The 27,742-nt window shown below is 52.2% G+C and overlaps 10 protein-coding genes across 10 annotated transcripts; 6 read left to right on the top strand and 4 right to left on the bottom strand.

The window, feature by feature from the left end:
* Positions 1 to 224: 224 nt before the first annotated feature.
* On the bottom strand, positions 225 to 1,571 carry CABS01_02341 (glycosyltransferase sugar-binding region containing DXD domain-containing protein; the record flags this gene model as incomplete). Its single annotated transcript, XM_060535719.1, has 1 exon — positions 225 to 1,571. The coding sequence occupies one exon, from the start codon at positions 1,569 to 1,571 to the stop codon at positions 225 to 227; it is 1,347 nt and encodes a 448-aa protein (XP_060396024.1).
* Positions 1,572 to 2,482: 911 nt separating this feature from the next.
* Positions 2,483 to 4,625, top strand: CABS01_02340 (acyltransferase; the record flags this gene model as incomplete). The annotated part of the gene is made up of 2 exons (XM_060535718.1): positions 2,483 to 2,703; positions 2,795 to 4,625. 2 exons carry the CDS (start codon positions 2,483 to 2,485, stop codon positions 4,623 to 4,625), a joined length of 2,052 nt encoding a protein of 683 aa, XP_060396023.1.
* A 1,216-nt stretch (positions 4,626 to 5,841) lies between these two features.
* CABS01_02339 (uncharacterized protein) lies at positions 5,842 to 7,197 on the top strand (the record flags this gene model as incomplete). The annotated part of the gene is made up of 1 exon (XM_060535717.1): positions 5,842 to 7,197. One exon carries the CDS (start codon positions 5,842 to 5,844, stop codon positions 7,195 to 7,197), a length of 1,356 nt encoding a protein of 451 aa, XP_060396022.1.
* Positions 7,198 to 8,290: 1,093 nt separating this feature from the next.
* On the top strand, positions 8,291 to 8,776 carry CABS01_02338 (uncharacterized protein; the record flags this gene model as incomplete). The annotated part of the gene is made up of 1 exon (XM_060535716.1): positions 8,291 to 8,776. The coding sequence occupies one exon, from the start codon at positions 8,291 to 8,293 to the stop codon at positions 8,774 to 8,776; it is 486 nt and encodes a 161-aa protein (XP_060396021.1).
* Positions 8,777 to 11,274: 2,498 nt separating this feature from the next.
* CABS01_02337 (cytochrome P450) lies at positions 11,275 to 13,003 on the top strand (the record flags this gene model as incomplete). Its single annotated transcript, XM_060535715.1, has 3 exons — positions 11,275 to 11,508; positions 11,563 to 11,950; positions 12,006 to 13,003. 3 exons carry the CDS (start codon positions 11,275 to 11,277, stop codon positions 13,001 to 13,003), a joined length of 1,620 nt encoding a protein of 539 aa, XP_060396020.1.
* Positions 13,004 to 13,533: 530 nt separating this feature from the next.
* On the bottom strand, positions 13,534 to 14,321 carry CABS01_02336 (uncharacterized protein; the record flags this gene model as incomplete). The annotated part of the gene is made up of 4 exons (XM_060535714.1): positions 13,534 to 13,693; positions 13,768 to 13,877; positions 13,966 to 14,128; positions 14,203 to 14,321. The coding sequence occupies 4 exons, from the start codon at positions 14,319 to 14,321 to the stop codon at positions 13,534 to 13,536; spliced, it is 552 nt and encodes a 183-aa protein (XP_060396019.1).
* Positions 14,322 to 15,193: 872 nt separating this feature from the next.
* CABS01_02335 (uncharacterized protein) lies at positions 15,194 to 15,785 on the top strand (the record flags this gene model as incomplete). Its single annotated transcript, XM_060535713.1, has 2 exons — positions 15,194 to 15,549; positions 15,647 to 15,785. The coding sequence occupies 2 exons, from the start codon at positions 15,194 to 15,196 to the stop codon at positions 15,783 to 15,785; spliced, it is 495 nt and encodes a 164-aa protein (XP_060396018.1).
* A 516-nt stretch (positions 15,786 to 16,301) lies between these two features.
* CABS01_02334 (calcium-translocating P-type ATPase) lies at positions 16,302 to 19,840 on the bottom strand (the record flags this gene model as incomplete). The annotated part of the gene is made up of 2 exons (XM_060535712.1): positions 16,302 to 17,165; positions 17,222 to 19,840. 2 exons carry the CDS (start codon positions 19,838 to 19,840, stop codon positions 16,302 to 16,304), a joined length of 3,483 nt encoding a protein of 1,160 aa, XP_060396017.1.
* A 3,763-nt stretch (positions 19,841 to 23,603) lies between these two features.
* Positions 23,604 to 25,542, top strand: CABS01_02333 (quinate permease; the record flags this gene model as incomplete). The annotated part of the gene is made up of 5 exons (XM_060535711.1): positions 23,604 to 23,706; positions 23,766 to 24,572; positions 24,632 to 24,944; positions 25,010 to 25,230; positions 25,343 to 25,542. 5 exons carry the CDS (start codon positions 23,604 to 23,606, stop codon positions 25,540 to 25,542), a joined length of 1,644 nt encoding a protein of 547 aa, XP_060396016.1.
* Positions 25,543 to 26,982: 1,440 nt separating this feature from the next.
* Positions 26,983 to 27,451, bottom strand: CABS01_02332 (uncharacterized protein; the record flags this gene model as incomplete). Its single annotated transcript, XM_060535710.1, has 2 exons — positions 26,983 to 27,287; positions 27,349 to 27,451. 2 exons carry the CDS (start codon positions 27,449 to 27,451, stop codon positions 26,983 to 26,985), a joined length of 408 nt encoding a protein of 135 aa, XP_060396015.1.
* Positions 27,452 to 27,742: the final 291 nt, after the last annotated feature.

Here is a 27,742-nt window from a genome sequence, read left to right as displayed (position 1 = left end):
TATCCCGCGCAGCTCTTCCGGCTGACTACCGGGGAAAATTCAAGTTCATAACCATATCTCGCACTCTTGACTCGTAATGCTTCGTGTTTGTCGCATTGCTTTTCGAGCGCGCGAATCGATCTTGCGCGTCATTATTCTTGCTAGCGACGCGGCGATCTTAACCGTCGAGGCGACGGCGCCGTGAGGATAGTTTGCAGACTTTCGGGTCTGTGAATTGGGCCCTCTCATACCATCTTCAGCTCCTCTTGTTGTGCAGGATCTACAGGAGGTATTTGAAGAGGCTGTTGAGGCGGCGGGAACATCAAAGGCTGCTCGGCAGCCTTTTGTTCAGCGGCCTTTTGTTGTTCCAGCTTTTGCTGGTTCTGTTGTGCCTGAAGTTTCTGAAGGTTCTCATGCTCCTCGACCTTTTGCTTTTGTTCCTCGGGGGAGAGAGAGTTGAAGGCGGCGATGTCCTGGTCCCACTTGATGACGCACTCAATGTTCCAGTTGCATCTCTCTACCTCGCCGAAGATAGGATGCCTGAAGCGGGGGTGACGACTCGGCCAGTTGGAGGCGTGGTAGTGGTGCTTGACAAGAGCGCCCCTGGAGTTATGGTTCCCAGAATCCGAGTGTCCCTGGCCGGCGGCAAAGGACTCGACATCGCGAACGAGGATGTTGCTGACAACTTTTGACTCGTCAATGTCGTGGAATGTGTCCCAAGTAACTGGCCCGGATCGAGAACGCGCACTCATAACTTCCAGGACGGCTTTGGTGAAGGCCGAGGGACCGGTACCGCTGATGACCTCGTCAAAGTCAAGCTTGATTGCTGAGATGGGCACACGTTGGTTCTTGGAGACCTCAGTAAGCCATGCCATGATATTCTCAACAAGCTTCAGCATGACGGGGTGACCAGGTCGCGACATGAATGTCCATTGACAGAAGGACATGGACTTCTTGCCGAGAATGGGATGGTCCTTGAAGTTCGGTTGGTCAATCTCGACGCCAATGACGAGATCGAGGTCGGCCTCTTTGTATCTTTCCGGGATCCATCGGCTGACAGGTCGGAGATCCTCGACATCAATATCGGCGTACACTCCTCCCTCGGCGTACATGATCATGTAGCGGAGCAAGTCCGCCTTGATGATGGTGGCATTAACGTTGCGATACATGTCGACGATATCCGGGCGATCGAATCCGTCAGGGCCGTAGTGCTCTTCGACATACTCCATGTCGTTGTTGTCGGTTAGGACTTCATACCGGTACCCAGGGTTCTTGTCCGTCCAAGTCCGTGCAGTGAGAATCTGTTCGGCTTCGAATGAGAAGGGCGCAACCTTCCAACTCTGCCATATTTTCTTAGGGAATCCACGAGTGCTTGCTGTTGCGTGGCGACCACCGCGCTTGGAGAGGTGGACAGGTTTGGGCATCGACCCGAACAAGTCGATGTTGAGAACGAGTAGAATTATGCATACACAAGCAATGTACAAAGGCAGACATCTCCTGAGTTGTGTCGGGACTCTGTTTCTGAACAAGTTTGCCTTGGTCGAGCCCGTAGGGCTCAATGGACTCAATGGACTCATGATGGGTGAAGACATGTTGTCCGAAGTCGTCCAGAGAGAAGTGGAGGTGTTCGACCGAAGAAGCTTTTGAACCAAGCTTTGACAAAGATGCGACGAGCATAAGAACAAGCAAGACGAGTGGGATGCATGTCGAAATTTGAGGAGCTTTCTCCATGCAGGCACACAACCCCAGAGTATCCTCATCGCCGAGGCGGGGATTTCCCTACAGTTGTTCCGGCCCATTCCCCCACTCTCCTCGCCTATCAGTTGCGCATCATTGTCACGAGCCGGGTGCCAGGGTAAAGAAGGGAGAACGCCGAGGTCACCAAAAGTAAAGTCGCATCGTGTTCATCCCGTCTGTGCCTTACTGACGCCACTGCCTTGCCTCTGTTATCTAATTAAGTTTGGGACCTTCCGTGTGTGTGAGTGGCTGCTCTCACTGTCCTTCGATACGAGCAAGGCTGGAACATGAGCTCAACGGTTCCTATCCTCATTCGTGCGGCCGGATAGCAGCGAGCAAGCCACCATCTTACACTACCAAAGAGTCAGACAGCTGGAGGATCGAAGCCATTCAGGCCAGCGGGGATGTGATGAGGACCACTCATTGCAGCTGGTCGCATTTTGCGCCATAATAGCGCCGGGACGTTGAGCTTGTTCGAGCGTCCATTGGGCCGATCCTGGCCACCGGCACCAACGGCTCTGATAGTCAGGGGAGGCAAAGGCGGTGGAACCTTCCAAATCAGGTGGGCTTGCAGGTGGATAATGCAAATTTCACGAGGGGATTCTTGCCCTCTCGATTGCTCAACCGGCCGAGTGCTCGAGTCGGAGGAGCGGTTTGTGTATCGGATGATAATCCCAAGCTAGGCCGACTGAATGCTACGCCGCTTGTGATAGCTGCCAGGGACGCCCGGTTTGATTGCAACCAACGAAGGGGGAGATGCGTCACGATGAGGGAGATGAGTGATATCGCTCCTACGCCGCTTAACTTTGATCATTTCGTCGCTGGACTTTGGAGTCTTAGCCTGGCTCTCCGCATTCTACCCCGGTCTATCCCCCGCATATCGAACCAGGAGCCCCCGGAAGGATTGTGGACCTCTGATCCTGGACTTACAGCGCCACCCCGCATGCTGTCTTGGCTCGACCGAGGAATCTTTGTCAGGTTCAGCTGGTTATTCCTCTTTTCCTGGCTTGTGAAACTCTGGATGAACGACTTGTTGACACGAACTAAGTCTATGGGCCTTTGACTTTGCGCGGAGAAGGCAACGCAAGGTTCAGTCGATCAACGCCAAGCCGGACTACACCCGCCCCAGGACTCAAGGAGCAACCTCCTGGCTGACGACTGCCGACGAGCCCGTGCAGGATTCGTTGATACTGAAAAGAACCCGTGCCTCTTTTCCCAAATCATCAAAATTTCCGGAGAGGCAAGGGTCGAGAACACCTCTTCCTGCAGCATCACGCAAGCGAGGACACCCGGCGGCCGTCCTCGACCGTAAGCACGCATCAAGTGTCAGCTTGAGGCTGAAAAGACTCCTTCTTACACGATTCATTGTCTTCAGCAAAGTCTTCAACAGCCTGAAGATGCCTCCACGAAACGAAGGCATTCTCGACAGCCACGAGTGGGATGAAGTTAAGCCTACCTGGTGCGACAAGTCCAAATGGCTCGCAGATGAAAGCGACTGGAAGCCTGCTTCCCTCGTACGAATTAGGCGGCCATCTCGACTAAATATCTCCAGTCTGAGCACCTTCTTCTGGCCCATCAAAGACACCAAAAATCCAGAGAAGCTGCGGCCCACAGCATACCTTGACGGCTTGCGAGGTTTCGCTGCCTTCTTGGTGTACTGGCACCACAATCAATTATGGGCTCATGAACCTCACGTCCAAAACAGAATCTTTGAAAACGCCTTTGGATACGAAAACAAATATCACTTTATTGCCTTTCCTGGCATCCGCCACTTATTTACTGGAGGCCACTTCTCAGTATCAGTCTTCTTCGTCATATCCGGCTACGTCCTCTCCGCTAAACCTCTGAGCTTGATCCAGTCCGGAGACCACGGAAAATTCGCAGAAAATGTCGGATCAGCCTTATTCAGGCGATGGCTAAGACTTTATATCCCATTGGCGGCGACAACTTTCTTCTACATGACATTCCTCCACATGTTCAATATCTGGGTCGACAATATTGAGCGTGCGCCAACTTGGAGAGATGACGTCTGGCTCTATTATTGCGAGCTGAAGAACTTTAGCTTCGTCTTCACCACTGGAGGCGGTCCTTTCTTCAGTTGGAATCCACACCTTTGGTCCATCCCTGTTGAAATGAAGGGCTCAGTCATCGTCTACACGTCTCTGGTCGCATTTTCCAGGTGTACCAGAAACGCTCGACTCTGGTGTGAGGCTGGTCTGGCTTTTTACTTCATGTACATCGCCGATGGATGGTACGGAGCCATGTTTGTCATGGGCATGATGCTCTGCGACCTCGACCTCCTGGCGAAGAAGAACGATCTCCCCAACTTCTTTCAGCGACTGGAACCCGCCAAAATTTTCATTTACTACCACCTCTTCGCCGTTTCGATGTATCTCGGTGGTATCCCATCTTACACCGGAGACGTCATGAAGATGCGAGAGAACCGCGGGTGGTACTATTTGTCGTTTCTCAAACCTCAAGCCGTCTTCGATTACAAGTGGTTTTACCTCTTCTGGGCAGCCACAATGCTGGTATCTGCGGTTCCACGAATTTGGTGGCTGAAGAGATTCTTCGAGACACGCTTCTGTCAGTATCTAGGACGAATCTCCTTTGCCCTCTACTTGGTCCACGGACCCGTTTTGGGAACTCTGGGCGATCGACTCTACACAGCCGTCGGGTACCACAAAGAGACGGAGCGACAACATCTCGCGCACCTAGTCGACAGGTTTCCGTTACCCAAGGTTGGGCCCCTCGGCTTGGAACCGGCCTTCCTCATTCCTCATGTGATACTTCTTCCGGTCACTCTTTGGATTGCTGAGATTGTCACGAGGTTCATTGATGAGCCTAGTGTGAAAATTGCTCAGTGGCTCTACCGGAAAACACTGCCAACAGCGCCAGCAAAGGCTTGAGATAGGCTGAGGGGGATCTGGCGTTCGGGCACATGTATTTCGGGACTGCCGAGACATTTACGGCATCTAGCACGAAGTAATGATTAGTGTAAACCACTTATAATTGATCAATTGACAACACTGTTCCACCACGCAAGACTAGACGAAGACGCTCAGACAAACGAGGTGCTCAGTGTCACGGTGCAATCGGATTGGCTGCTATCCAGAACCATGGACCTGAGCCTATTCTAGTTGAACTCTAGAGCCCGTCTAGTATGCAGCGACGATAGACTTGCCACGCGGGCCGCCAGGCTGAGCCAGCGGTACTGGCGGGACTGAGTCCGCCACGCGCTGTCTAGTTGACTCAGCCTGCAGCAGGTAAAGTTGGGGGTTTGCCCTTCCCGCCCGAACCTCAATTTCTCCTGTGTCTGCTTTTCCTATCGACTTGCAGCTGTATCACACCCAATGACGCTGCAAGAGCGGATGCTTTCCCCAAAATGGAAGTGGTGTGGCAGCTCGTGAGGGGAATAGGATTGCAACTCAGGCCAGGGGTTCGCGCAGCTCACCGAGGCAACTTACATGCTCACATGCTCGAAATAGCGAGATTATGCTTTACCATTCACCAATCTGCTTGAGGAGCTAATCTTTGATCAAACTTGAGAGTTGATCTGAGGGACACTCCATCACTAAGCTTTGTGCATGCATCCCAGTTTACCTGACCCTTCGCACTAAAAATGCGGGTGGCTGGGGTTGACGAGCAATAGTCGGCCGCGCTTGTCAACTTGTAAGTGAGGGGAAGTTGAAAGCTCCAACTTCCATGGTAGTATTCACTTGCTCGTCTGTCGATCCCCATCACACGGCATACATCTCCCGAACACCTCCCCGTGTTTCTCATCTTAGCTTTACTTCGACAGCCTTGCATTCCAGGTCCCCCACATCCCTTGGAACTCTCATTTGTGATGCAATCGTGATCCATCGTCCTGGAGCTCGGTCAGCACATGTTGCGGGGACATTTCGCGCAACCCCCAAAGCCCCAGACCTGCTCTTTCACGTAACCTCACTATCGGAATTGAGCGCCCCAAGTGCCTACCTACACATTCACCGCAAGGTTATCTGTCAATAGGACTAGCTTGATCACTTGACTCTGCATGCTCCGACCCCACGTTCGACGTGCCGTCCGTTCCAGTCGCTTGTCCCTCGACACCTCGGCGCATGCAGACAATCCTCCCACCTCGCGATGATAGCTAGAGACTTCAAGCGCGTCATCCTCATCGTAGGCCCCTTCTTGTTTCTCGTTTATGTCGGTATACGGTGTCTCGACTTCAGAGACTCTGCTTCGGGGTTCAATTCCTGGTTCGATCACATCTTTGCACCGAATTGGAGACAAGGCGATGAACTCAAACCGCACTCGGGGCCGGCGTCTTCGGACGTACCGACGGAGGTACAACCTGTAGATGGCGCGCCTGAGCATCCGCCCGCATCAAAACAAACACATCATGAGATATTCTCGACGTCAACTTTCAACAAGAAGTTTTTCGCCATACGATTTGACGACGAAGGCGCGATCAATCCTAATATCATCCCGCATCCCACCATTGAGAATACCTATGTTATTGTTGCGCAAAGGCGGAAAATTAATCACGACGACTCTGAGCATGTGGAAATCACTTGTAATGCCACTTTCACGCTGGAAGGTCTCGTCTGCGTCGATGCGCCCACGGTTCTACCCATCGCAGCCACGAAGAGCGGTGATGACAAGTGCCCACCGAAACTGGCCTACATTGCCATGAACGTTGGGCCTCACGATGCGAGGGTCTTGTACGGACCCAAAGCCCCGTTCATCGTATACGGTTCCAACTCGATATTCGCCTGCTTCGGACAGTTCATGCAGGACTTCCGAACTCTCGGAGACTGGGGCTTCGAGATGTCGTTGGATCAAGGTTTCGCGCTGGGAACGGAGCTCCAGCGTCCTGCGCCTTGGGGCATGATGGAGAAGAATTGGTTTCCGTTCTGGGACGAAGAGGGCGCAGTCTACGTCCACCACGACGTGGCGCCGAAGCGAGTCTTTGCGAAGTTGAACGCGGACGGCTCCGTAGGCCCGAACCTCGGGCCGTTGGCTGTCGGGGACGAGGCTTGCATGAGCAAGTACATGCCGCAGCTCCCGCCGGATCTCGAATCAATACACCAGGCGACGAACTCGCTGAGCATTACGTTTTGCAAGCGTAGCGACCCAACGTGCAAAGCCACTAGTGACAATACCTTTGTCTTTACAGTGTTCCAGCACAAAACTTTCTATCAGTTCCACAGCGAGTACGAACCGTATGTGATGGTGTTCAGACAAAAGGCCCCGTTCGAGGTATTCGCCATGTCAAAGAGACCCATATGGATACACGGGCGGGAAGAGAAACTTGGTGGAGGGTCCGACATGTTTTACGTAACCTCCATGAGCTGGAAGAGGCAAGACCAGAGGTATCACGGATTCTTGGACGATGTTTTGTTCCTCTCGTTCGGCATTGAAGACGAAAGAACCGGCGCTATTGATGTCTTGGCTGAGGACTTATTGGCTGAGCTTGGGACTTGCTTGGAACCGTGATAAACTTAAGCTCTCCAACATAGCAAATGATTAATACCACATATTTCATACGAGCCTGAGCTCAAATATATTTGAAGGAGAGTGTATCGGAAGTTCATGAGGAATGATAGCACATTTGACTTAAGGTCCTCCAACAATCATTTTCCAGTGTGCTCGACGAAGCTTTTCAACGTGAAGAACAGACAATTTTGGGCCCCAGCTTTGTCTCACTTGTATACCCGACTTCAGCCAACGGTCGAGACCCTTCCACGCCTTCGTACTAGTATTGACTCGCTCAACAATGAATCCGGGGAATGCTCACTGGCTGAGGCCCGTAGCCAGTCCCCCCAACATTCCACTCCTTTGTTCGGAAAACGACAGAATGAGTAGGAGAGCTAAAGAAGAGGAAACACTCGGCCATCGCCTGTGGTTCCCCGACAGTATCTCTCCATGGGAAGAACCTTCTTATGGACTTGAGATTTACCAGAAGATCGGCCACACATCAAACCCCGTGGTGGTGCGATTGTGTTGAAGACCCAGAATTACTAATCGGCCGAGATGATGTGAATGACTTGAGACTTCCGCATTCCGGCCCAGCGTAAGCCAGAAGTCGACTCTGGACAGGCACGGCAACGAGCGCACTCATTCCGCAAACGGAAGCATCCCAAACCAAAACTGGTAATAGTCGTTGCCACTTCCAGCCGTCCCATCATATTCATAAACCATTCCTGATTCATTCGACAACGACAATGCAATGGCAAGTCACGAGAGCGTCACCGTAAGCCAACCAAGTATCGTTCCTTACCGGAAGCAGCGCCTTGCCCCGGGAATTTGTCAACCATTGGTAGCTACCAGATTTCCTGGCGTTTTTGGGGAAGCCATCTCTCACATGTCTTTGCCTTATGAATGGAATGTGCCCCCCTGTAAGCGCCCATTTTCATCTTCATCCGGACTTCCGCCACATTACTGAGTTTCTGCCACGCTTGGCGAGAAATCCCGACGACGCCGCGACCACTCCATCCTTGCACCCTTACGGATACTTATACTCAGCACATAGCACCCAAGCGCGCGCCTTTCGCACGGAAGCCCTAGGATGTACAACCCAAACATCAGAATGATTAGTCCCGATCATTCCCTCACATTTAGCAACTTGGCGTCACAGAGCTTCGAGCTCACGCAGCACAATGTACCAACGTCCCCCGATATCCGGATGATTCAGGACATCAGTCAGGTCACTTTGACGCCTAGAGATGGAGAATCAGTCATGTCGTGGACAAAGGGGTGCTACTTTGGGAAGAGCGGGTTCGACGACGTGATGCTCTGCTGGCAAGAGCTGGAAGCCTTGACGTCTTTTTGTATCGGCATTGAGTCTCCTGAGCGCGGCTTCTTCAAGCCTATTCGGTCCCATTGGAAAGTGAAGTACAACGACGGCACGACAATCAAGGACTGGTTCTTTCCTTCAGACGACCCGTCAGATCCGTACACGTTTCCGAGCTCAATGGATGTTGACATTTCGGTTACGAGCCATTCGGTGAAGGATCAGCTAGAGCTCAAGATTACGATCAAGGATAAGACACCAAATGCTGAGCTTAAGTCATAAAATATTGTAAGTAAAGGCACTACCTACTATGAACCAAAAGCTAGCGCTTACCATCACCAATCCAGTATGTCGACGAACCACTGCACGTCAATACTTTATAGACATCCGTACGGTTTTGCGGGACACAACAGTTCAGATAGCAGTTAAGATGAGATAGGATATCCGAGATGGAAAGAGATGGGATGATTCAATACCGGCGTTGTTTTCAAAAGCATTTTGGGAGGCGACTTTATTTAGATGCAATAGTTCCTCCTTAAGATTTAATTGTTCGATCAATGTCTTTAAATATTTTCGTAAACTTCGTACTGTAGGAACATTTGTTATATATTGCCCGTCTTGAAGTTTCACCTTTTATTCCCAAACCTGCATGGCGTGTAAGTGCTTTCTACCCGAGTTTCGTTAGGCTAGCAATAACCTGCTGATGATCTTGACGTACAACAGACTCTTCTGTGAGAATTCATAGGAGATCTAAGCTGGTATTCGATTGTTGTAGTCTACGCAGTCTCGCCAAACTTGAGCCGCTTGAATGACGACTATCACTCCCAAAATGAACGATGACGTCCCGTTTCCCGGTTGTCAACGTATCTGTGAGATTGCTTCAATCGAATATAGAAGAATTCAAAAGTTCCATGCAACGGTCTTCTATCGTACTGATACTCACCTCACTCATAAGCCTCACTCCCATACACGGTTGCCTTCAAACTCAGGCTATTTTGAATCGTGGTTGGAATACAGCCAACACCTCTTGAACTGAGCGATCGATGACCAAAGCAGGTAAACCTTCTCTCTCAGACCCGTTGGGTACTGTTAAGTCTTTTGGAAAAAGTGAATGAGTCACAGTGCAATGGCGATTGCCCACTTGAGCTCTGCTCTGTCAATCGCCAACAGCGTTGAATCGCAGACACGACACAAGAGTCGTGATGTACTTCCCCGCAATTCCATTCTTGCGGGGATTGAATTTTTATCCTCCTACTCTGTTGCTAACAAAGAGATGATCGCTTCGGAAATTGAGGCTGACTTCATTCTCCGTTCCAGGCTCACAGTATTATTGTAAATGATCCGGGTCAAGGCATGATACGTTCTCTCCGTAGGATTTGGCTTGAAATGATGCACATAAGGTAAACAGCTACCCGCTCTTTCAAGCTGTCCGCACTCGAATGAAGCCTAACTTCCTCAGCTGTGGATCCGTGAGACAAGGCTTGGCTAAGCTTCAACTCTCCACAACTCGTACCCAACCATCTTCTTCGCTTCACGAACTTCTGCATCGGGACTCTGGGAGCCACTCTTGGAGCTATCCACTCCGCAATCTCTTCATCATAAGATGGTCTGGTGGTGTAGTTGGTTATCACGTCAGTCTAACAGTTTGAGATCTTCTCATCGAACTCTCCCCCTGTTTCACTGAAGGTCTCCGGTTCAAGTCCGGGCTAGATCATGACTGGGCGATTGGTTTAGTGGTATAATGACCGCTTAGCATGCGGTAGGTCCTGGGTTCGATTCCCAGATCGTCCATTTTTGGCTAGTTATCATGCATGTGTGGTTGAGAATGAGCCTCATGTTGACTTTTTAGTCTCTCAGGATGCTGCGTCACCCAATAGCTGTATGTCAGACACAAGGTTGCATCACCCCTGGCCATCTCGACAATGACAACCCGGCAATTTGGAAAGCGACGTTTTTCCGATCAAGCCAATCGTTGAGAGATCGCCTTCGCCCAATGATAAGTGAGAGAAAGCGGATTTCCGTTTACGGTAGAGTGGCTGCTTACACGCGCTAGGGTCTGGAGTGGAAACTCTGGGAGCTGACATCGCGCTAAGGATCAGGGTCTCGGCAGGCTCTGCTGGGCGTGCTGGGGCAGGACAGCCGTAGATAGTACGGATATTGACTCGAATGTGTAAAGAGAAGTGGCATTTGCTGTCCTTACCCAAACAATGACAAAGGCGACAGAGTAGGTCATAAATGTGTTTAATACAAATATGTATGCTGTTATTGTTCTAAGAGCTCAAGATTAACTAACTTTATTTCATCGTTACCAAGGATTTGGCCAGTTGGAGCTATTGGGGTTATGATTGTTTGTGCATGTATTGATACAGAATGACAAAAAGAGGCTCATGTTGCCCATCAGACATACAGAGTCATATTAGCAGAGTGCGAAAGATACTTGATTACTCCCACGGGATCCGAGACAGCCCTATGAAGCCCAGCTTGCCCAGGCATCCAAATTACCGCCATTGACTACGTGGAAACGGGCGCGCTAAGAGGATCATCATCCCTGTTTGGCTTCCCTGTGAGGCCCACCCGCCTCCAACTTTACAGCTCAAAGCTCCAACCAGCGTGGTTTACTCTAGCTAGCCAGCAGATGGGATGGAATCTGTCAGCATTTAGGGACCCCTTTAAAGCTCGAATGTTTCGCCCAGATTTCCGGCAACATGTGGTGAATTACATCCCGCATCTCTCTCGCTCAATCACCACGACAGCGTAATTGTCTGTCTTTGCGAACCAAGATGGCGCCCATATCACAGCTTCTCCCACCAGTTGCCAGCTTGTCCGGTGTCGGCTTGCTTGCGCTGGGGTCAGTGGCACTGCTGTATATCATCAGCCGACTATTTCTCAGCATCCCTTACCCCAAGGGCATCCCGCTCATTGGCGAGCCTGATGGTGCCACACGATTCAGCATCCGCACGTATTTGCGGTTCTATACCGATTGCCAGGGTCTGTTCCGTGAGGCCTACGATAACGTACATCCTGTCTTGGTCCTCGCATCTCCTCCCGTTCGCTAACCTCAGGCCTAGTATACCAAGAAGGGAAAGCCGGTAATCATTCCAGGCATCGGTTTCCGCCATGAGGTCATTATGCCCACGAGCTCGATGCGATGGGTTCAGACACAGCCGGAAAGCCAGCTCGATCCCAGCACCGCTTTTGCAGAGGTTGATCAGGTTCATTGGGCTCTTGGCCACGACCGATATGTGGTGGATGCGTGGCAAGGTCACCTGGTCAAGACCGAGATGAATGCGATCCTGGAGAACATTTGCGCCGCCATGAACGAGGAGCTCGGTACTGCCTTTGACAAGTGGTTCGGGACCAATCCGGAGTGGAAGGAAATCGACCTATTTGAGTCGTTGAAAATGGTCGTTGCGCAGGCTGCGAGCCGCTTCACCATCGGCCCAGGCCTGGGCCTTTGTAGGTACCCTCCAGATAGATGGCTGCACAGAGACATCAAGCTGACGGAGAGTAGGTCGTAATGAAGACTACCTCAATCTCAATTTCGATATTATCAACCAGCTCATCATGAACGCCGGCGCTTCCGGAGCCAGCCCTCGGGTTCTTCGACCTGTTGTAGGTAGGGCTGTCAACTTCACGATACATGGCAAGATCAACAGACTCAGGAAGATGTTCGAGCCGCTTTGGAAGGAGCGTCTCGAGACTTTGAAGTACGCTCGCGATGACCCAGACCACATTGAGCCTCAAGATCACCTGCAGATGATGGCCCGTTACGCCAAGGACCACCGCCAAGAAGAGTTCAATGATTTGGACATGATGACGCGCCGTCTGATCGCAGCCAACTTCGGATCCATGCATCAGACCAGTATCCAAGCCACCAATATGCTTCTCAACATTTTGGGATCAGACACGGAGTTCAACACCATCACGATCCTCAGGGACGAGGTTGATCGTGTACTGTACGCCGATGGAGACAACAACTGGACAAAAGCCAAAGTGAGCAGGATGCTCAAAGCCGACAGCGTCGCCCGAGAGACCCTGCGCCTGAACTCCTTTGGCGGACGTGCCGTCTTCCGAAAAGTCTTGGTCGACGGCTTCAAGACCCCCGACGGCTATCACCTCCCCAAGGGGACCCTCATCTCCTTCCTCGGACAACCCGCTCAGACGGATGGCGAGGTGCTTGAAGACCCGCTGAAGTATGATCCCTTCCGCTTCTCCCGTATGCGGGAGGATGCAGCCGCAAAGGACGAGAAGGCGCCCCCGGTCACCTTTGTCACCACGAGCCCCGAATATCTGCCTTTTGGGCACGGGAAGCACGCATGCCCCGGTCGATTCCTGATAGACTTTGAGTTGAAGATGATCATCGCCTACGTTCTGGGTCACTATGACGTGGAGTTCCCTCCTGAATACAATGGCAAGCGTCCGGAGAACTACTGGCTCACAGAGGCATTGTTTCCACCAAACGGTGTGAAGCTTCGAATCAGGAGGAAAACGGAAACCAAGGGACAGTGAAGCAGCCTGTTGCTCGAGACATAGAAGCCTGAGATGCGGGAATAAAATTATTTTGAGTTAAATGATGTGAAGCCGGTGGGATAGTTTGGGAAGTCTAAGAAGCACATGGGATTCATGGTCATACACAACAACCGACCGATCTGGGAGACTTCTTAATACTTGCAGCGAGTCTTAATTAGTTAATTCTTCCCGCGCCATTGCATTGGCACATAAGAACTTTGAAGTCGTCTTGTAGCAAGTCTGTGGGGCCTGAATAGGATCTGGCAAGATGTGAGGCCGAGTCTATACCCTTTAGATCTTGCATCATACTCAACCATTCTAAGAATCCGGGAGTTCTAAATGAGACCGGGCATAGTCCAGCATAGAGGGACTCTGTGCATCCGTAGACCCGGAAACATCGTTTCGCCAATGTCAACATGCAATTCACAAGTCATTACCCCAGGCGGCTTATAGTGTAGTCTACTTCATTCAAATATTCACATGCCACAACGCTATGCTATTGTGCTACAAAACGAGGAAAGCTCCCATGATCACGCCTTCAAGCTATCGCAAGGGATGTTGGAAGGCACCCCCGTCGGGTTGACGAAGTAGTCATGGTACCAGTACACCTGGTGCTCGGGCTTTGTAGACAAATTCGGCGCCGCGTCAACGCCTTCTGTAGTCTTGAGGACAGTGTACTGCGTCTTGTAGCTAAAAGTCAAGTCCGGTCAGAAAAATGCTTTCTCACTCATACTACTTTAAATCGAGCCTCATGCTTGACTTACTAAATTTGCGAGCAGTTGCCCGCCTTGAAGTTATTTTCAATTCGTCCATGAGCCTCGTAGACAGTCGCCGTTGCATTGTTGTCTGCGATGAACGTCGTATTGGGGAAGTGCTGTCCCATGTTGTTAGCCAAACAGACAATTCAAACACATTGCATGCACGAAGGTTATATGCATGAAGAATGGGAGGTGTTCTCATACGGTAAGTGACATGCTGCCATCGGTGGGCAAGAATCGCTGCTTGCACTTGGTGATGGCATCTGCACCGACGCAGTGGATGCTCAGCGTCGTCTGCATGCCGTCCGCGGTGAAGAAGTCGGTGTACGCCGTCGTGGCGGTGGGATCTTCTGCGGGGGTGACGAGACTACACATCACAGACGTCAGTATCCATTCATCAAGAGAGAAGTCTTCCTTTTGGGAGATTGTTGAACAACTTACGCCTTGAGGAAGGCCTTGAACTCGGGTTGCACACCAGGCTGCGGGTCGTAGTCTGTGAAGTCAATCGCCGCGACGAAGCGCGCGGCGAGGAGGGCGAGGAGAGCAAAGGTGAGCTGCATCTTAGGATTTAGAAGTGCAAACAATTAGGGCACAGAAAAAGAGAGGCTTCTATGAACGCGCTTGAAACGAATGGGTAATGCTTGAGGCTGCTTGAGAGAGAATGAGGCTCTCGTGAGATGGGGCCGGTGGGATTTTATAGAAACATGAAATGCGTCTCGATAGCCTGTGTACACCGACGGGTTGAGGTGGGTAACTTAGTCAACGCAGGGCTGTGTCTACTATCGGCGTTTCGTACAAAAGATACTAATGCGACAGAACGAACTGTATAATCATGATAGCATAAGCGCCCAGGCCCCTATGTACTTACTACGGCGAAAGCGAGAGGCTCTTTGAGTGGGCAATATGCTCAACACTGCACTTTTTGCGGCCGGTTCGCCCCTTATTTCGGCCCAAGTTGACCGGTCCGTCCTAAAGCTTAATAGACGACCATCTGGCGATTAAGCGGGTACAAGAAGCAGAAATCGCCAAAAGTACCAACGGTACCAGCGGAAATCGTCCCCAGATATACGGGAAAAGGCTGGGCCCGAGCTGGGGTGCACCCTGCCGGACATGGGATGAAGGTTTCCCAGGGCCTCCCGTTCCCGCAGAACGCCGCGCCGCCCGCCCCTTTTCTTTTCCTCGGAGCACCCGGCTGGACCGGTGCTGCCGACGGGGGGGAGCTGACCGCCTGAGATACCCCCATGTCAGAAGGGGCTTTGGATCGGACTTGGTATGATCGAAGGCGGGGTCTTTAAAGAGCTGAGTGAATGTCCTGGGAGTGACGACAGGCTTCAGCATCCGTTGACTCCTCGAGAATCCCACAACTATTGAACTTCGTGTCCTTCCAACAAGCCCAGTCTTTACCGCGAAAGCAAACAACATATTACCAAACATGAAGCCCTCAACTCTCCTCCCGCTAGCCGCAACCCTCGTCGCCGCGGTCGACATGGCGCCCTACAAACCCTCCGCCGGCGTCGACGTCGCCTTCGCCGACTTCGTCTCTGAATACTACCGCACATCAGAAGACAAAGCCGCCACCACGACCTTCACCAACTTCTGGCCCGCCGACGGCAAGATGATCCTCGCGGGACGGACGTTTGAGGGCGCGACGGCCATGCTGGGCGTCAAACAGTCGCTGCTCCCGCCGAACGGGAACAAGTCGTGGTGGCATCTGATCCGCGGGGCGACGGTGGGCGGGGAGACGGAGACGGATAAGACGTTCGTGGCGGAGATTGTGGTGCAGACTACGTATGTTGGGGGGAACTGTTCCCAGGCTTAGTAAGTTCAATTGCCCAATCCTGCATGCTCAGATTTGGGATGATGGTACTGACGATGTCTTTCTTAGCGGGAGCGCGGCGTTTACGGTTCTGAAGGACGCCCAGGGTGCGCCGAGACTAGAGCCGCATTCGGAGAGTTTGAGTGTGTATAACCTCACAGTCTCGACCACGGATTCGCCCACGGATATTCCGTGCAGCAGTTCGTAGTGAGCGGGCAACCACGATACAAGTAGCATTAGCTAGAAAGGATCAGATTTACAATCAGAAGTCAAAAAGTACTGGAATATGATCACTGTGGAAAAAGCTCTGTTCAATTCATCGTACTGGATACTGTCCCGTATCTCGAAGCAACGAACATATTCTATCGTATCATATCGTAACCAATAATGCAAGTATCGCTCTCTAATGCCGTAATGACAGGTTTTGCCCTCCGTCCCAGTGTGCCGAACCATTCCACACGTGAATTTTGGTGCCCCGAGCCCCAGTAACGCCCCGTGAAACAAGACTAGATTGGTCTTTGGTGTATGTTGTAATACCCACCGCCAGTGTTATATATACGTGCGCAAAACAGAATCCGGTCGTAGAATCGTGCCAAGGAAATAGAAACAAGAACAAAAGGCCGCACTAAATGGTATCGTAGCTAGTAACATGTAACAGAGGAATGGAAGTATATGCCAAAATAAAGAGCCTGTGAAGAAGCGGATCATCAAAGATAGTGGCTGATCACTGAGCCTTCTCAACATCTCTGGTGTTTGTGTTCTCCTCCTGGGTGGAGATGACAATCTCGGGCGCAGCGACCTTGGCGTCATCAGAGCCTGAAGAAATACCAGCGTCCTCGGATACGGCGTCAGCCTCGGTAGTCTTCTTGCGACGGAAAGCGGCACCGATTGTGGTGAAGAACCTGCCGAGGGCGCGATAGACGATAACAACGGGTCTGCCGACCGTCTTTGCAATCTTCTCGAACCAGGGATCGGGGAAGAGACGGATGAGGACGGCCATTGGGAGAGAAACGGATGCGAGAACGATGGAGACGGCCCAGTGCTCGCCGCTGATACCGCCTGGTGTGATGCGGAAGGCCTTGCCACCGACAAAGATGATAGCAACCTGGGCGCCAACCATGATGCAGTTGATGACGATGAAGAAGTAGTTGCGGTGCACGCCCTCAAAAATGTTGAACTTGTTGTCCAGGCGACGGTTGTTGAACTCGTTGAAGATTTGCATCCACACAAAGGTGTTGAAGATCATGGAGTCGAGCTCCAGCTGCTGGTCTTCGTTGTTGGCGTCGTAGCCAAAGATGGCGTTACCGGCGAAGTGAAGAATTAGGGTAGCGGTCAACTGGAAGATTGCCTGACCGATGATCATCTTCCACATGTTGATGGTGATGAGGGGCGCCTTCTTGCCTTGCGGCAGGCGGTCGAGGATCTTCTCGGTCGGGGGGTCCGTGGCGAGCGCAAGGGCGGCGAAGGTGTCCATGATGAGGTTGACCCACAAAAGCTGGACGGCGGTGAGGACGGATTCCATGTCGGGATCGGAGACGGCGGTGATGAAGGCGAGGAGAACAGCAGTGATGTTGACCGTGATTTGGAACTGGGCACAATTATGTTAGCTTCAATCGGTAGGAAAAGGGTTGTGTATCTGCATACCTGAAGGAACTTCTGCACGGCGTCGTTCACTGCTCTTCCCCACTTCAGGGCCGTAACAATCGAGGTGAAGTTGTCATCCATCAAGACGATAGAAGACGCCTCCTTGGCGACCTCGGTACCGGAAATACCCATGGAGAAACCGACATCAGCTGCCTTGAGCGCAGGCGCATCATTAGTACCATCGCCAGTGACGGCAACGGTTTCACCAAGAGCCTTGAGTCGGGTGACCAAGACGCGCTTGTCTTCTGGCGAGGAGCGGGCAAGAACTTGCAGGCGGGGCAGCATCTCGTTCATCTGCTCGACAGAAAGCTTCCTGAAGACGGGACCCTCCATGATGAGACCACCTTCGGTGAAGATGCCGCACTCGGTGGCAATAGCCTGGGCAGTGACAGCATTGTCACCAGTAACCATGCGAACGACAACACCAGCATGCTTAGCCTTGCGAACAGCTTCGGGAACACCAGGACGGACGGGGTCCTGGATACCAACGACACCGGCAAAGACGAGGTCGTGGAGGACATCTCCGAGATCAACGTGTCCTTCGATGGTGGTGTTGACACCGTGAGGGGGCCATTGGGGAAAGTCTTGGTAGATGAGAGCGATGGTGCGGAGAGACTGCTTGGCGTAGGCGTCAATCGTCGCCTCGAGGTTGAGGCGGTCGGACTGCTCCAGAGTCGAGATGGAGAGATCGTTGACGTTGACCTGTTGGCTGCAGTACCCGAGGAGAATCTCGGAAGCACCCTTGACTACAAGGCGGTACCCCTCGTTGTCGGATAGCTTGATGACGGCAGCCATGCACTTCTTGCTGGAGTCGAATGGCATCATTTGCGCAACTTCCTCGTTGGCACGAGTCTCGGCCAGTCCCTGCATGCCGAGGTGGTCCTTGGCGAACTGGAGAAGGGCGGTCTCGGTCTTGGAACCAATGAATGTAGCTTGGCCTTCCTCCTCGCCCTCGAAAGCGGTTGAGTTGATGGCGACAGACTGGACGATGAGCTTCTTCGTAGCTGTAGGAAGTGATTGAGCAAATTCAACGGCGCCGATTGTCTTCTCGCCCTCAACCGACTTGGAGAAGCTGGCAGATCCAAAAGTGCCGGCAACGACAGTCATCTTGTTCGTGGTCAGAGTACCAGTCTTGTCGGAGCAAATCGTTGTGGCGTTGCCCATCGTCTCGCATGCCCTAAGGATACGGACCAGGTTGTTCTCCTTCAATAGACGGGTGGTAGCAAATGCCAAAGCCAAAGTTACAGCCAGAGGTAGTCCTTCTGGGACGGCAACGACGATGATAGTGATGGCGACGATCAAGATATCCATGAAAGTGGAAGCTTTCTCGGCGCCAGAGCTGTTGTTGGAGCCCAGGCCAGCCAGGAAGCGGATCAGGAGGACGACGAAAAGGAGAAGGGCAGCACTGCTACCAAGCTTGGCGATAGCCATGGCCAGGCCCTCGAGCTTCTTCTGCAAAGGCGTTGCCTCCATCTCGGTGCGTACCGACATCATAATCTTTCCAAAGCTAGAGTTGGTACCGACGGAGGTGCAGACAAACGTGCCAACACCCTCGAGAACCTTAGCGCCAGAGATGATAAAGGGGTCGAGGTCCTTGGTAGCGTTTCCGGATTGCAGGGCGTTGTAGACGGCATCACCGCCCGTCTTCTTGAGAGCGTCGGACTCGCCTGTCGCCGAGGACTCGTCGCACTTCAAATCATGGCCGCTGATGAAAATACCGTCCACAGGGACGAGATCACCGGGTTCGAGATGGATAACATCGCCAACCAAAATCTCCGCGACGTTCAACATGTACGATCTGCCGGATCGGATAACCTTGACCTCTCGGTCTTCCTTTTTGGCGTTGAGCTTGACAAAGGCTCGTTCCTTCTGCCAGTCATTCAAAGATCCAACCAAGGTGACGATAAGAATAGCAGCGATGATAGCTACTCCCTCAACCCAGTCAACCGGCTGGCCTGCCTCAGGATCGTGCTCAGCACCAAAAGTTTCGTAAAGGCCAAGCGCAAGCGAAATAGCGGCGGCGACTGTAAGCAAAATGATAACTTTGTCGTTGTATGCACCCCACATGAGTTTCCACAAGGGTGTCGCCTTCTTGGCGGGCAGGACATTCTTGCCGTAAACTCGGGTTCGGTCAGTGAAACCATTGGCATCAGCGTGGTGTGTTGTGGCTGGTGGCTGTGCACCGGATGTGGCAAAGGAGGGCTCCTGATGGCCGGTGGCCTCCTGGAAGCTTACTCTGCCCCCGACGCCCACCTCATCTTGGGATAAACCGGCTTTGACATCTGTCTGTAATCCTTTTTCGATACCGCGCAGGCCGCCGAGCGCGAAAAACGCGGCCAAAGATTTCGGGTTGAGAAGTTTGTTGAGGTGCCCAGGGCTAAAAGCAAAAGGATTATTCTCAACGACAAACTCGCCTTCCGTGCCGGGATCGGGGTGAAGAGCTGTATCCGGATCTTCCGTTAAAGCGGTTGAATGCATACTTGTTGCAGCGCTGATTGCCGGGGTGAGAAACGGATTTGAGTGCGTCGATATAGGTGACGGTGTTATCGCGTCGTCGTTGTCATTCCCGCGAGAATTGCGGGTGTCGACGCGCAACTGGGGTGGTGCGAGAGACGCCATTAGCACCGATGCAGAGTAGTCTTGAGTTGATGCTATGACTTTCTCATGGACGAGGTGAAAATGAAGTTGAGGAAAGAGTTCTAGGGAGAGAGAAAAGAGAAATTGATTGCAACAATAATGATGCTAGGTAGCAGGAGTTGGTGTAACCTCCGGCGAGTTGAAGAGTATTAAGAAGGCAGAAGGGCAACACACGAGCTGTACAACAAGGCTGTGTAGGAGGCAACTTGCGTACGGAGGTGTCTTCGCGTTCCTTCCAGGTAGAGAGAGCCTCAAAGGCGTACCAAGAATTCCAAAACGCTGAGCGTGAAGACTTCCGTGAGCCTTGGCGTAACTGCGCCCTTAGCCCCGTCGAAGAAAGTTTCCGTCTCTTAAGTGTACACCGACGCCGTCAAGTCAGCCTGCGTGCCTGCTGAATGGTGACAGCAGAAGAGGGCAGTGCAGAGAGGAGGGGTTCGATTCCGGGCGAGAGGCGATAGTCTACTTTCCGTCGGATGGCGTGTGGAGTTGAAGAGGATAGTGCGGGATAATCAACCTTGAGTAGCCGTCATGTTTGAGATGACCTTGAAAAGTCCTCACACAAGACGAGACTGATGATGAGGGAGAAGAGTTTTCAAGAGCGTTAGAGGTATAGGCTGATGTTGTCTGGAATCTTGGACCGGCGAGACTTGAGAGTGGCAGTGCAGAACGAGCGTTCACAACGACATGCCCTTCTTGGCAAGTCAAGAGGGTATGAAGTCAACCGAGACCCCACAGAGACAGGATGGATTGGCCAGAGAGAAGCCAAATGATATTTGCATCAGAGGAGGGGAGAGAAAAAAGCGCGCTTGCTTCTGGACTATCACAGCAGGAAGCATATGTTGGTCTTGGCGGTCAAGTAACAGAACAAAAAGTCTTGCACGACGTGATCAAGAGGGGAAGGAGCCAAAAGAGAGGAGCCAGGAGAGGAGCTCCGATGGAGAGATAGAATGATGTGCCGGGGGGAGAGGCTCTCATCTTGGGTGAGATTAGCAAGACTAGCTGGTGCAAAGGTGAGCCAAAGGGTGAGAAGGAGGTAACCGCCCAAGGTCTGGGCATTGAGGCTGTGCAAGAGGGAAAAGTGCAAAAGGACCCAATGAGGGAATTAAATTGGAGCATCAAGAAGCGAGCTCTATTCAGTGGAAGAACGGCTTGAGTCGGGGCCATCCTAGAACCGCTGTGCAACAACGAGATGGGAAACCAAGCCAGGGGGAGGAATGGAGACTGACAGCGTGTAAATGGGATCTTGGCAACATTGGCCATGCCAATGTTTGAACCTTGGCGTTTTGTTGATGCAAGTGCCGGGACCTTATCGCGTTTGATTCCGAGGTATTCGTTTTCAATCTGATTGGACTTCTCCAGACGAAACCGAGGTTTGCAAGTACCGCCGTGAGCGTCTGTCGATATGGACATATACGGATATTGCGCCCGAGACTTGAGTGGCGTGCCCATCCTTCGGGTCGCAACAGGTGCGGTGCAGTATCGTGCCATGCGGCCGCCCGGCGGGGGGTGGCCACCATTAGATAGACGCCGTGGGCATCCGTGCTGTTCCCGTGTCCGATCGGTGGCCGGCCGTAATCCAGATGGCGTATCGCTCTCAACCTCTTGATACTGCCAAGGGAATGAGACGCACGCAAGAGTTGGGGGAACGAACGCAATCGAGTGGCCGTCCTTTGAAGCCCGGTAGATCCGCTTCTCTCCCGCGCTGGCGAAGAGAGCCACCAAACTGCTGTGGTAGAATGGCGATGGCTTCATCGACCAGCATTACTCGAGCAGGGACCGACCGATGCAGGGCCGAATATACACGGCGGCGGCGAATGACCACTCGGTGTCAGCGGGAAACAGTTTCCCATGGAGGATGGTCGGAGAGGTTTCGGACTGGCAAAGTTTGATGACGGAATGGGTGCATGGATCGGGACATTGTCCGTTCATGGTCTCAGTCATATCCGGCTTCTGTGCCACTGCCCCGTACGCTGTACTTGGGAATCGATACCTTGGGGGCTGCCAGTAGCCACAAGGAGATATTGAGAACGAGATCCATCAATATCATCCCGCGGTGGAGTTGTTGGCTCAAGTCTGGGCGGCCGGGTCAGCATTTCGAGGTGGAGCTTGGAGGCATTGCGGGAGTATTGAGACGTGAAGCTCGAGACGAATCAGTCGACGGGCAGCAACAATAAGCTAGCGATGATAAGCTCTTGGCTGAATCCATGCGGAGTGGTGATGTAAAGAATGAACATGGGGAAGGTTTAGGAGAGGACCGGAGCAACAGTGTGGAGAAGAAAAACGGGAGGAAATTGATTGAGGAAAACAAAGTTTGTGAGATGAGAAAAAGGAGGAGTCACGGCACGGAGTGAACAAAAAAAAATGTGTATGTAGACAATGTCGAAAAGACAAAAAGAGGAGCCAAGAAATGAGGAAAAAAAAAACAAAAAAAAAAAGGGCGGTCGCGATGCACAGTCACAGTCGAATCAAGCTCGGAGTGGAGTCCCCGGGGGTCGTGGGGGACCGCGCTAGTCAGCGCCAAGAGTGGCTGTGGCAGGCACGCTCCAAGGGTTCCATTGGTTCGCTTAGCTCAAGCCGAAGGAGGTGATCCACATTGGTCCATTTCAGGTAAGCAGCTGCAGGCAAGGATGGCACGCACCTGCCTTCCCGTGCAGCTGGTGGCAACTGCTCTTGCTCGCTCTTTCCTTTATGGATTTTCAAAGTTCTGGAACATCTTCGGGAATCCGCTGGGCTGGTTGACCAATGAACTCACAGCATGCTCGATACGTACCGCCAGATGTCCATGGAAGTCTCCAGGTCTCCACCGTCTGATCCAACTTGTCATTCTGCAACCTGCATCGATGCACACACCACATGGCTTGCACCACATCACAGCAGAGCAACCTGGAAGCTTCAATTTCCATCCTGGTCTCATACACAACCTCTCAAGTCCAAGAGCGTTTGGCCCAGTCCAAAACTCTTGGCCAGCATTACACCAATGGCCCCAGCGCTCGACGAACGCCTTGACTCGAGCATTTTCCCGAACTAATATCATCTAGCGCCACCTCGAGCGCTTTCCCTTTCTGTCTAACGTATGGTGTATCTCTCAGCATCCCGATATCTGCAATGTTTCAAGCATCAACTACCGTGGTTGCGGAAGAATGTCAAGGTCACCATCCCGGTCGCTGCATACCTAACGCGGGGAACGCGGGGAAGCTTGTCGTCTAGCCAGAGAATCTTGGCCATGATCCCCTGAACAAGACGGTCTAGCTTCGACTCAATTGCATCCAACTTGTCCACCTGATCTCGAAAGGGTGTATCGCTTGAAGCATCCAGGTCAGGAAACCATCTATCATCAGCATGGGGTTTTCCGCCAGTCTACAGTGCTGTTCAGTGAGATGAACTAGCGTCGCGTTGATCTGTCAAGTCCTACAACGTAACGATGCCATGCAGGCAAACATGCTGCCATGTCGTATCTCATCCATAAAGGAGACATTATCGCCTTTGCGCATGTCAATCAACGAATCTGCCTGGCTATCCAGATTTTTGGGTATCGTGGCTGGTGTCATTGCCCGTTCCATTTGCCAGTCCTCGCGTAGCTTACGTTCGATTGTCATCAAGCTTTCCTGTCACTGCGCTGCCAACAGAGACGGCGCTTCCCATCATTTCGTTTAACCTGCCAAGAAATTGGTAGTCCAAGACTGATCCTGAGGTCATACTCGTTCTCGCCACGAGGCTGAGCACTGAGCACTGAGCACTGAGCAAGATGGGGTTCAACCTCCACGCCGATGGGACGAACGATCCCAGTGAAGTCCGCAATTGGCGCATTCACATGATAGCGGTCATCGCCTCAATGAGTGCTATCGCCAGTAAGTTTCACTTCGCCCCCAAGCCCAACAGAGACGGCACCTAGACTAACACAGCCCAGTGGGTTACGACACCTCTGTCATAGGTGGCACCATGGCTCTGGACTCATTCCGCCGGGATTTCGACCTTGCAGATAGCTCGCCAACTGTCCGTGATACTCTCCAAGGCAACATCGTCTCCACGTTTCAGGCAGGATGCTTCTTCGGCGCCCTGCTCATGTTCCCCTTGGCAGAGTGGCTCGGCCGCAAGAGAGCAATCATGATCTCTGCTCTCGTCTTCCTGGTTGGCGGGACTCTCATGACAGCATCCCACGGAGAGATTGGGCTCCTGATTGCCGGAAGAGCCATCGCTGGCTTGGGCATCGGTGCTACATCCCTCATTGTCCCTGTGTACATTTCGGAAATCAGTCCGCCGTCCATTCGCGGCCGCCTCGTTGGGCTTTTTGAAATTGCATCACAGGGAGGAGGGATGTGCGGCTTCTGGGTAAACTACGCGGTGGACCGCACAATCTCAGACTCGACACAAACGCAGTGGATTGTACCCCTCGGCTTGCAGTTGCTTCCGGGTGTGCTTTTGTTCTTTGGCATTTTCGTGTGTCCTGAGTCGCCGAGGTGGCTGGCAAAGAACGATAGATGGGAAGATGCCACGAGAGTCTTGGTTCATGTCCGCGAGCTGCCAGCAGACCATGACTATGTCAGCACCGAGATCAGTGATATCAAGCGCCAAGTAGAAGACGGCAGCGCGAATCGTATGTCAAAGTCTCAAATGTTCAAGCGCTTGTTTGAGAAGGGCTCTCGCAACCGTATTGGTATCGGTCTGCTTCTGATGGCCTGCCAGAATCTGACAGGGGTCAACATCATCACATACTGTGAGTAAAAGAAAACGTTCTTATGATCTAGGTTCTCTTCCACTAACATGAGAAAATAGACTCGCCCCGTATCTTTGAGACTCTTGGCATTACAGGCACGAGCACCAAGCTTTTCGCGACGGGCTTCTACGGTATAGCCAAGACCCTCGGCATGGTCATCTTCACCGTCTGGCTCGCCGAAAAGGTCGGTCGGCGCAATGGTCTCATCTGGGGTGCTTTCGTCGGATCCCTTCCAATGTGGTACATTGGTGGCTTCACGTTTCTTGCGGACCCTGCGGGCCAGGCGGCTGCTGGTAATACCGACCGCAATGCATGGGGGTACATCGCCATGGTTTGCGTGTATCTCTATGGCTTGATCTACTGCGCCACCTGGTGAGGCTCCTTTTACTAGTATCGGTAGTCTATGAGTGAGGCATGAAGTCTAATCAACCCTACAGGCAAGGCATCACATGGCTGTACTGCAGCGAAGTGTTCAGCTTAGACATCCGCATGCTCTGCGTCGCAATCACAACAGCAGATCAATGGCTGTGGAGCTTCATTGTCTCACGGACTACGCCTTACATGATTACGTCGCTCGGCTACGGAACTTACATGTTCTTCGGCGCTCTCATGATCCTGATGGGCGTGTGGGCTTTCTTCTTCGTACCGGAAACCAAAGGTAAGTTTTGTTACCCACTCTCACTGGTCTCTACTGCCGTCGGAGTGTATTATCCTCAGCCACTTTCTCCGTCGTCGTTGTCCTTGTGGCTGACGCAGGCGCCCCGTGCTAGGTCTTACGCTGGAAGATATGGATCTACTCTTCATGAGGAGCATGCACACCACGGTCTGGACCGCTTTGCGAGAACGCAAGAGCGTCAAGGATGTCTTGGCGAATACTTCGCCCGCCGCTGTGTACGCGACTGGTTCGGAGGAGAAGGAGATTCGGTTAGAGTACGTGGATACTGTGGAAGACAAGTCAGTGGCAAGATGAGATGGCGCAAGGAGACGCAACGAGCTGGAGGCGGATGGACTGGGTAGTTTCGAGGCGGCCTCTTTTGCAAACATTTGGTAGGGAATTTGGATGTTTCCTTCATTCGTTCGACTGATTGCTCGTTCAATCAAATGGTACTTGCGACTCTGTGCGAGGTACTTTCGGGTTTGCCAAGCCCCGCTGTTTACTTTTGCACTGCCCAGCGCAAAAATATGCACTGCCACCGGTAATTATGCGGTGTGACGTAGTTTTATAACTCTTGTCTTTGTAAAGAGCAATTAGATCTCACCGTTTCGTGGTAAAATTCTGGCTGGGATGTGGTGTGTGTCTCGACTCTCCAGAGGTTGGTCGGATGCGCCAAGTCTTATCTTGACGAGGCGCAGTTCACCGACTTGCAGTGCTTCGAGTGGTTGGGAGTCAAACTTGCACTGATAGCTGCCGCACTAAAATTGAACAAACTGAGCTGTTTTCTGCAGGCCGATTTATGAAATGCACCGCCTTTTCTGAGAATTTTCCATCGGCGTATCGCGGAAAATATGTTGATCTGATAGACACTTGTTGTTTGATCCCAAGCCTGATACCGTGCAATGTGATTGGTCGTTCTAGGCCTACTTGGCGGCCCGATATCCAACCTTCCCAACTTTAATCAGGTGGAATAGCCCTGACGAAGAGGGCGGTCTTAGCATCACTTCCATAAAGCGGGCCGACGCTCGCCGAAATAGGGACATGTTAATTGCATTGAGATTCGTCGATCAGGCAGACTCTGCGTTGAGGGCCTGATAGGCACCCTCGCTGGCAGTGTCATAATGCTAGCCTGCATGAATACATCGCAGCTTACATGAGCTTTTGAAATTGTACTAGGTTCGGACTTGGAGTCATCGTTTATTACATCGCCAGTTGTAAAAAAAGTCGGCGTTCTCGGTGACGCCTATTCCCGGTGGGATTGATCTTCCTAGAGTCCGGCCTCGGAGTCAAGGGGCCTTGTTCGATCCCCCGTCTGTCCGATCGAAACGGTCGGCTAACACAGCCTCCGCCCAGTTACGCGGGGCCGGAGATTACTGCTGACCTTACTTACGACTGCGGGAACGAGAACGAGGGTGTTACAGACTATGTCGTATCATGTCTCGTGGATGATGATGGTGGCACGGGATTTTAGAAGGAGATTGACTCCTATAGATCGAATATGACTGAGTTTGCGTCGTTGCCCTCCGATTGTAGATGCTGCAACCACAATCGCCCTAACGAGTCCTTGATCCCGTCGAGTGGAAGCATTCAAAAGGAATCAACTTATTGATTGAACCGAAAATCGTGGTAGCCTGGGCGAGAATCGTGTCCATCCTCTTGAGATTCCTCTGACAATGAATCTACCATCGGAACTACCATTGGAACGTTGCCTTAGATGATCATGATTCTCTCCCTGGCCAAGCTGCTGAACAGCGCTTAAGCCACACCGATATCACTCCTACCCCAGACATCAAAACGACCCAGCCTCGTGTACTTGCACTTCTCCTTCTTCGACTCCTTCAGGATCGAGAATCTCGTGAAGCGAGGGTATTCCGCGTCTTCCACAAAGGCTTCAATCAACTCGCTCGGTAGATCGCATGCCGGCGAGCTGGCCGCAACACCTGTATCTTCCTCACTCACCTCAGCAATTCCCCTCTCGCCCGAAATCTTCCACGACATCTTCACCAGATTGCTCAAGCCATCAACCGTCCCATAAGCCCCCTTTCTCCAGAGCAAAATCCCTCGTCCCCAAAAGCAACACCAAGACCTCGGTAAGATCAGATCCCCATCTCTGCAGCATACTAGGCGGGTTATCGGGCGCGAACTCGATAAAGATATCATACGTCTCGGCAAATCTCAGGAAACACATTTCCTTGACGTCGCCGCCCTCGTAGATGCCCTGCATAATGCTCAGCCGTAGGCCGCGAACAAGGTGTCCGTCGAGCGTGACGAAGCCGGACGAGACCTGGCCCGTCGGATCGTCGGCGTTTGATGTAGACCAGATCGTCGCCTCCAGGGTCGTAGTATGTCTTGTGGTCCAGCGTAAAGAGAGTTTGGTTCAACTGGAAGAAACCCTCGGTAGCTGAGTTGCTCCCATCGGCCGCTAAGTATGAGTGTTGCGCCAGAGTACATCGCATACATGAGAGCCGCTTCGTGAGCTCAATCTTCTGCGAAATCTTCAATGATACAAAGCCGA

The sequence above is a fragment of the Colletotrichum abscissum genome (genome assembly GCF_030869225.1).
Source record: "Colletotrichum abscissum strain IMI 504890 chromosome Unknown Scaffold_4.1, whole genome shotgun sequence".
In the NCBI taxonomy this organism is placed as follows: Eukaryota; Fungi; Ascomycota; class Sordariomycetes; order Glomerellales; family Glomerellaceae; genus Colletotrichum; species Colletotrichum abscissum.
The sequence above is the reverse complement of the archived record's forward strand: the minus strand, read 5'-3'. Positions and strand labels throughout refer to the sequence as shown.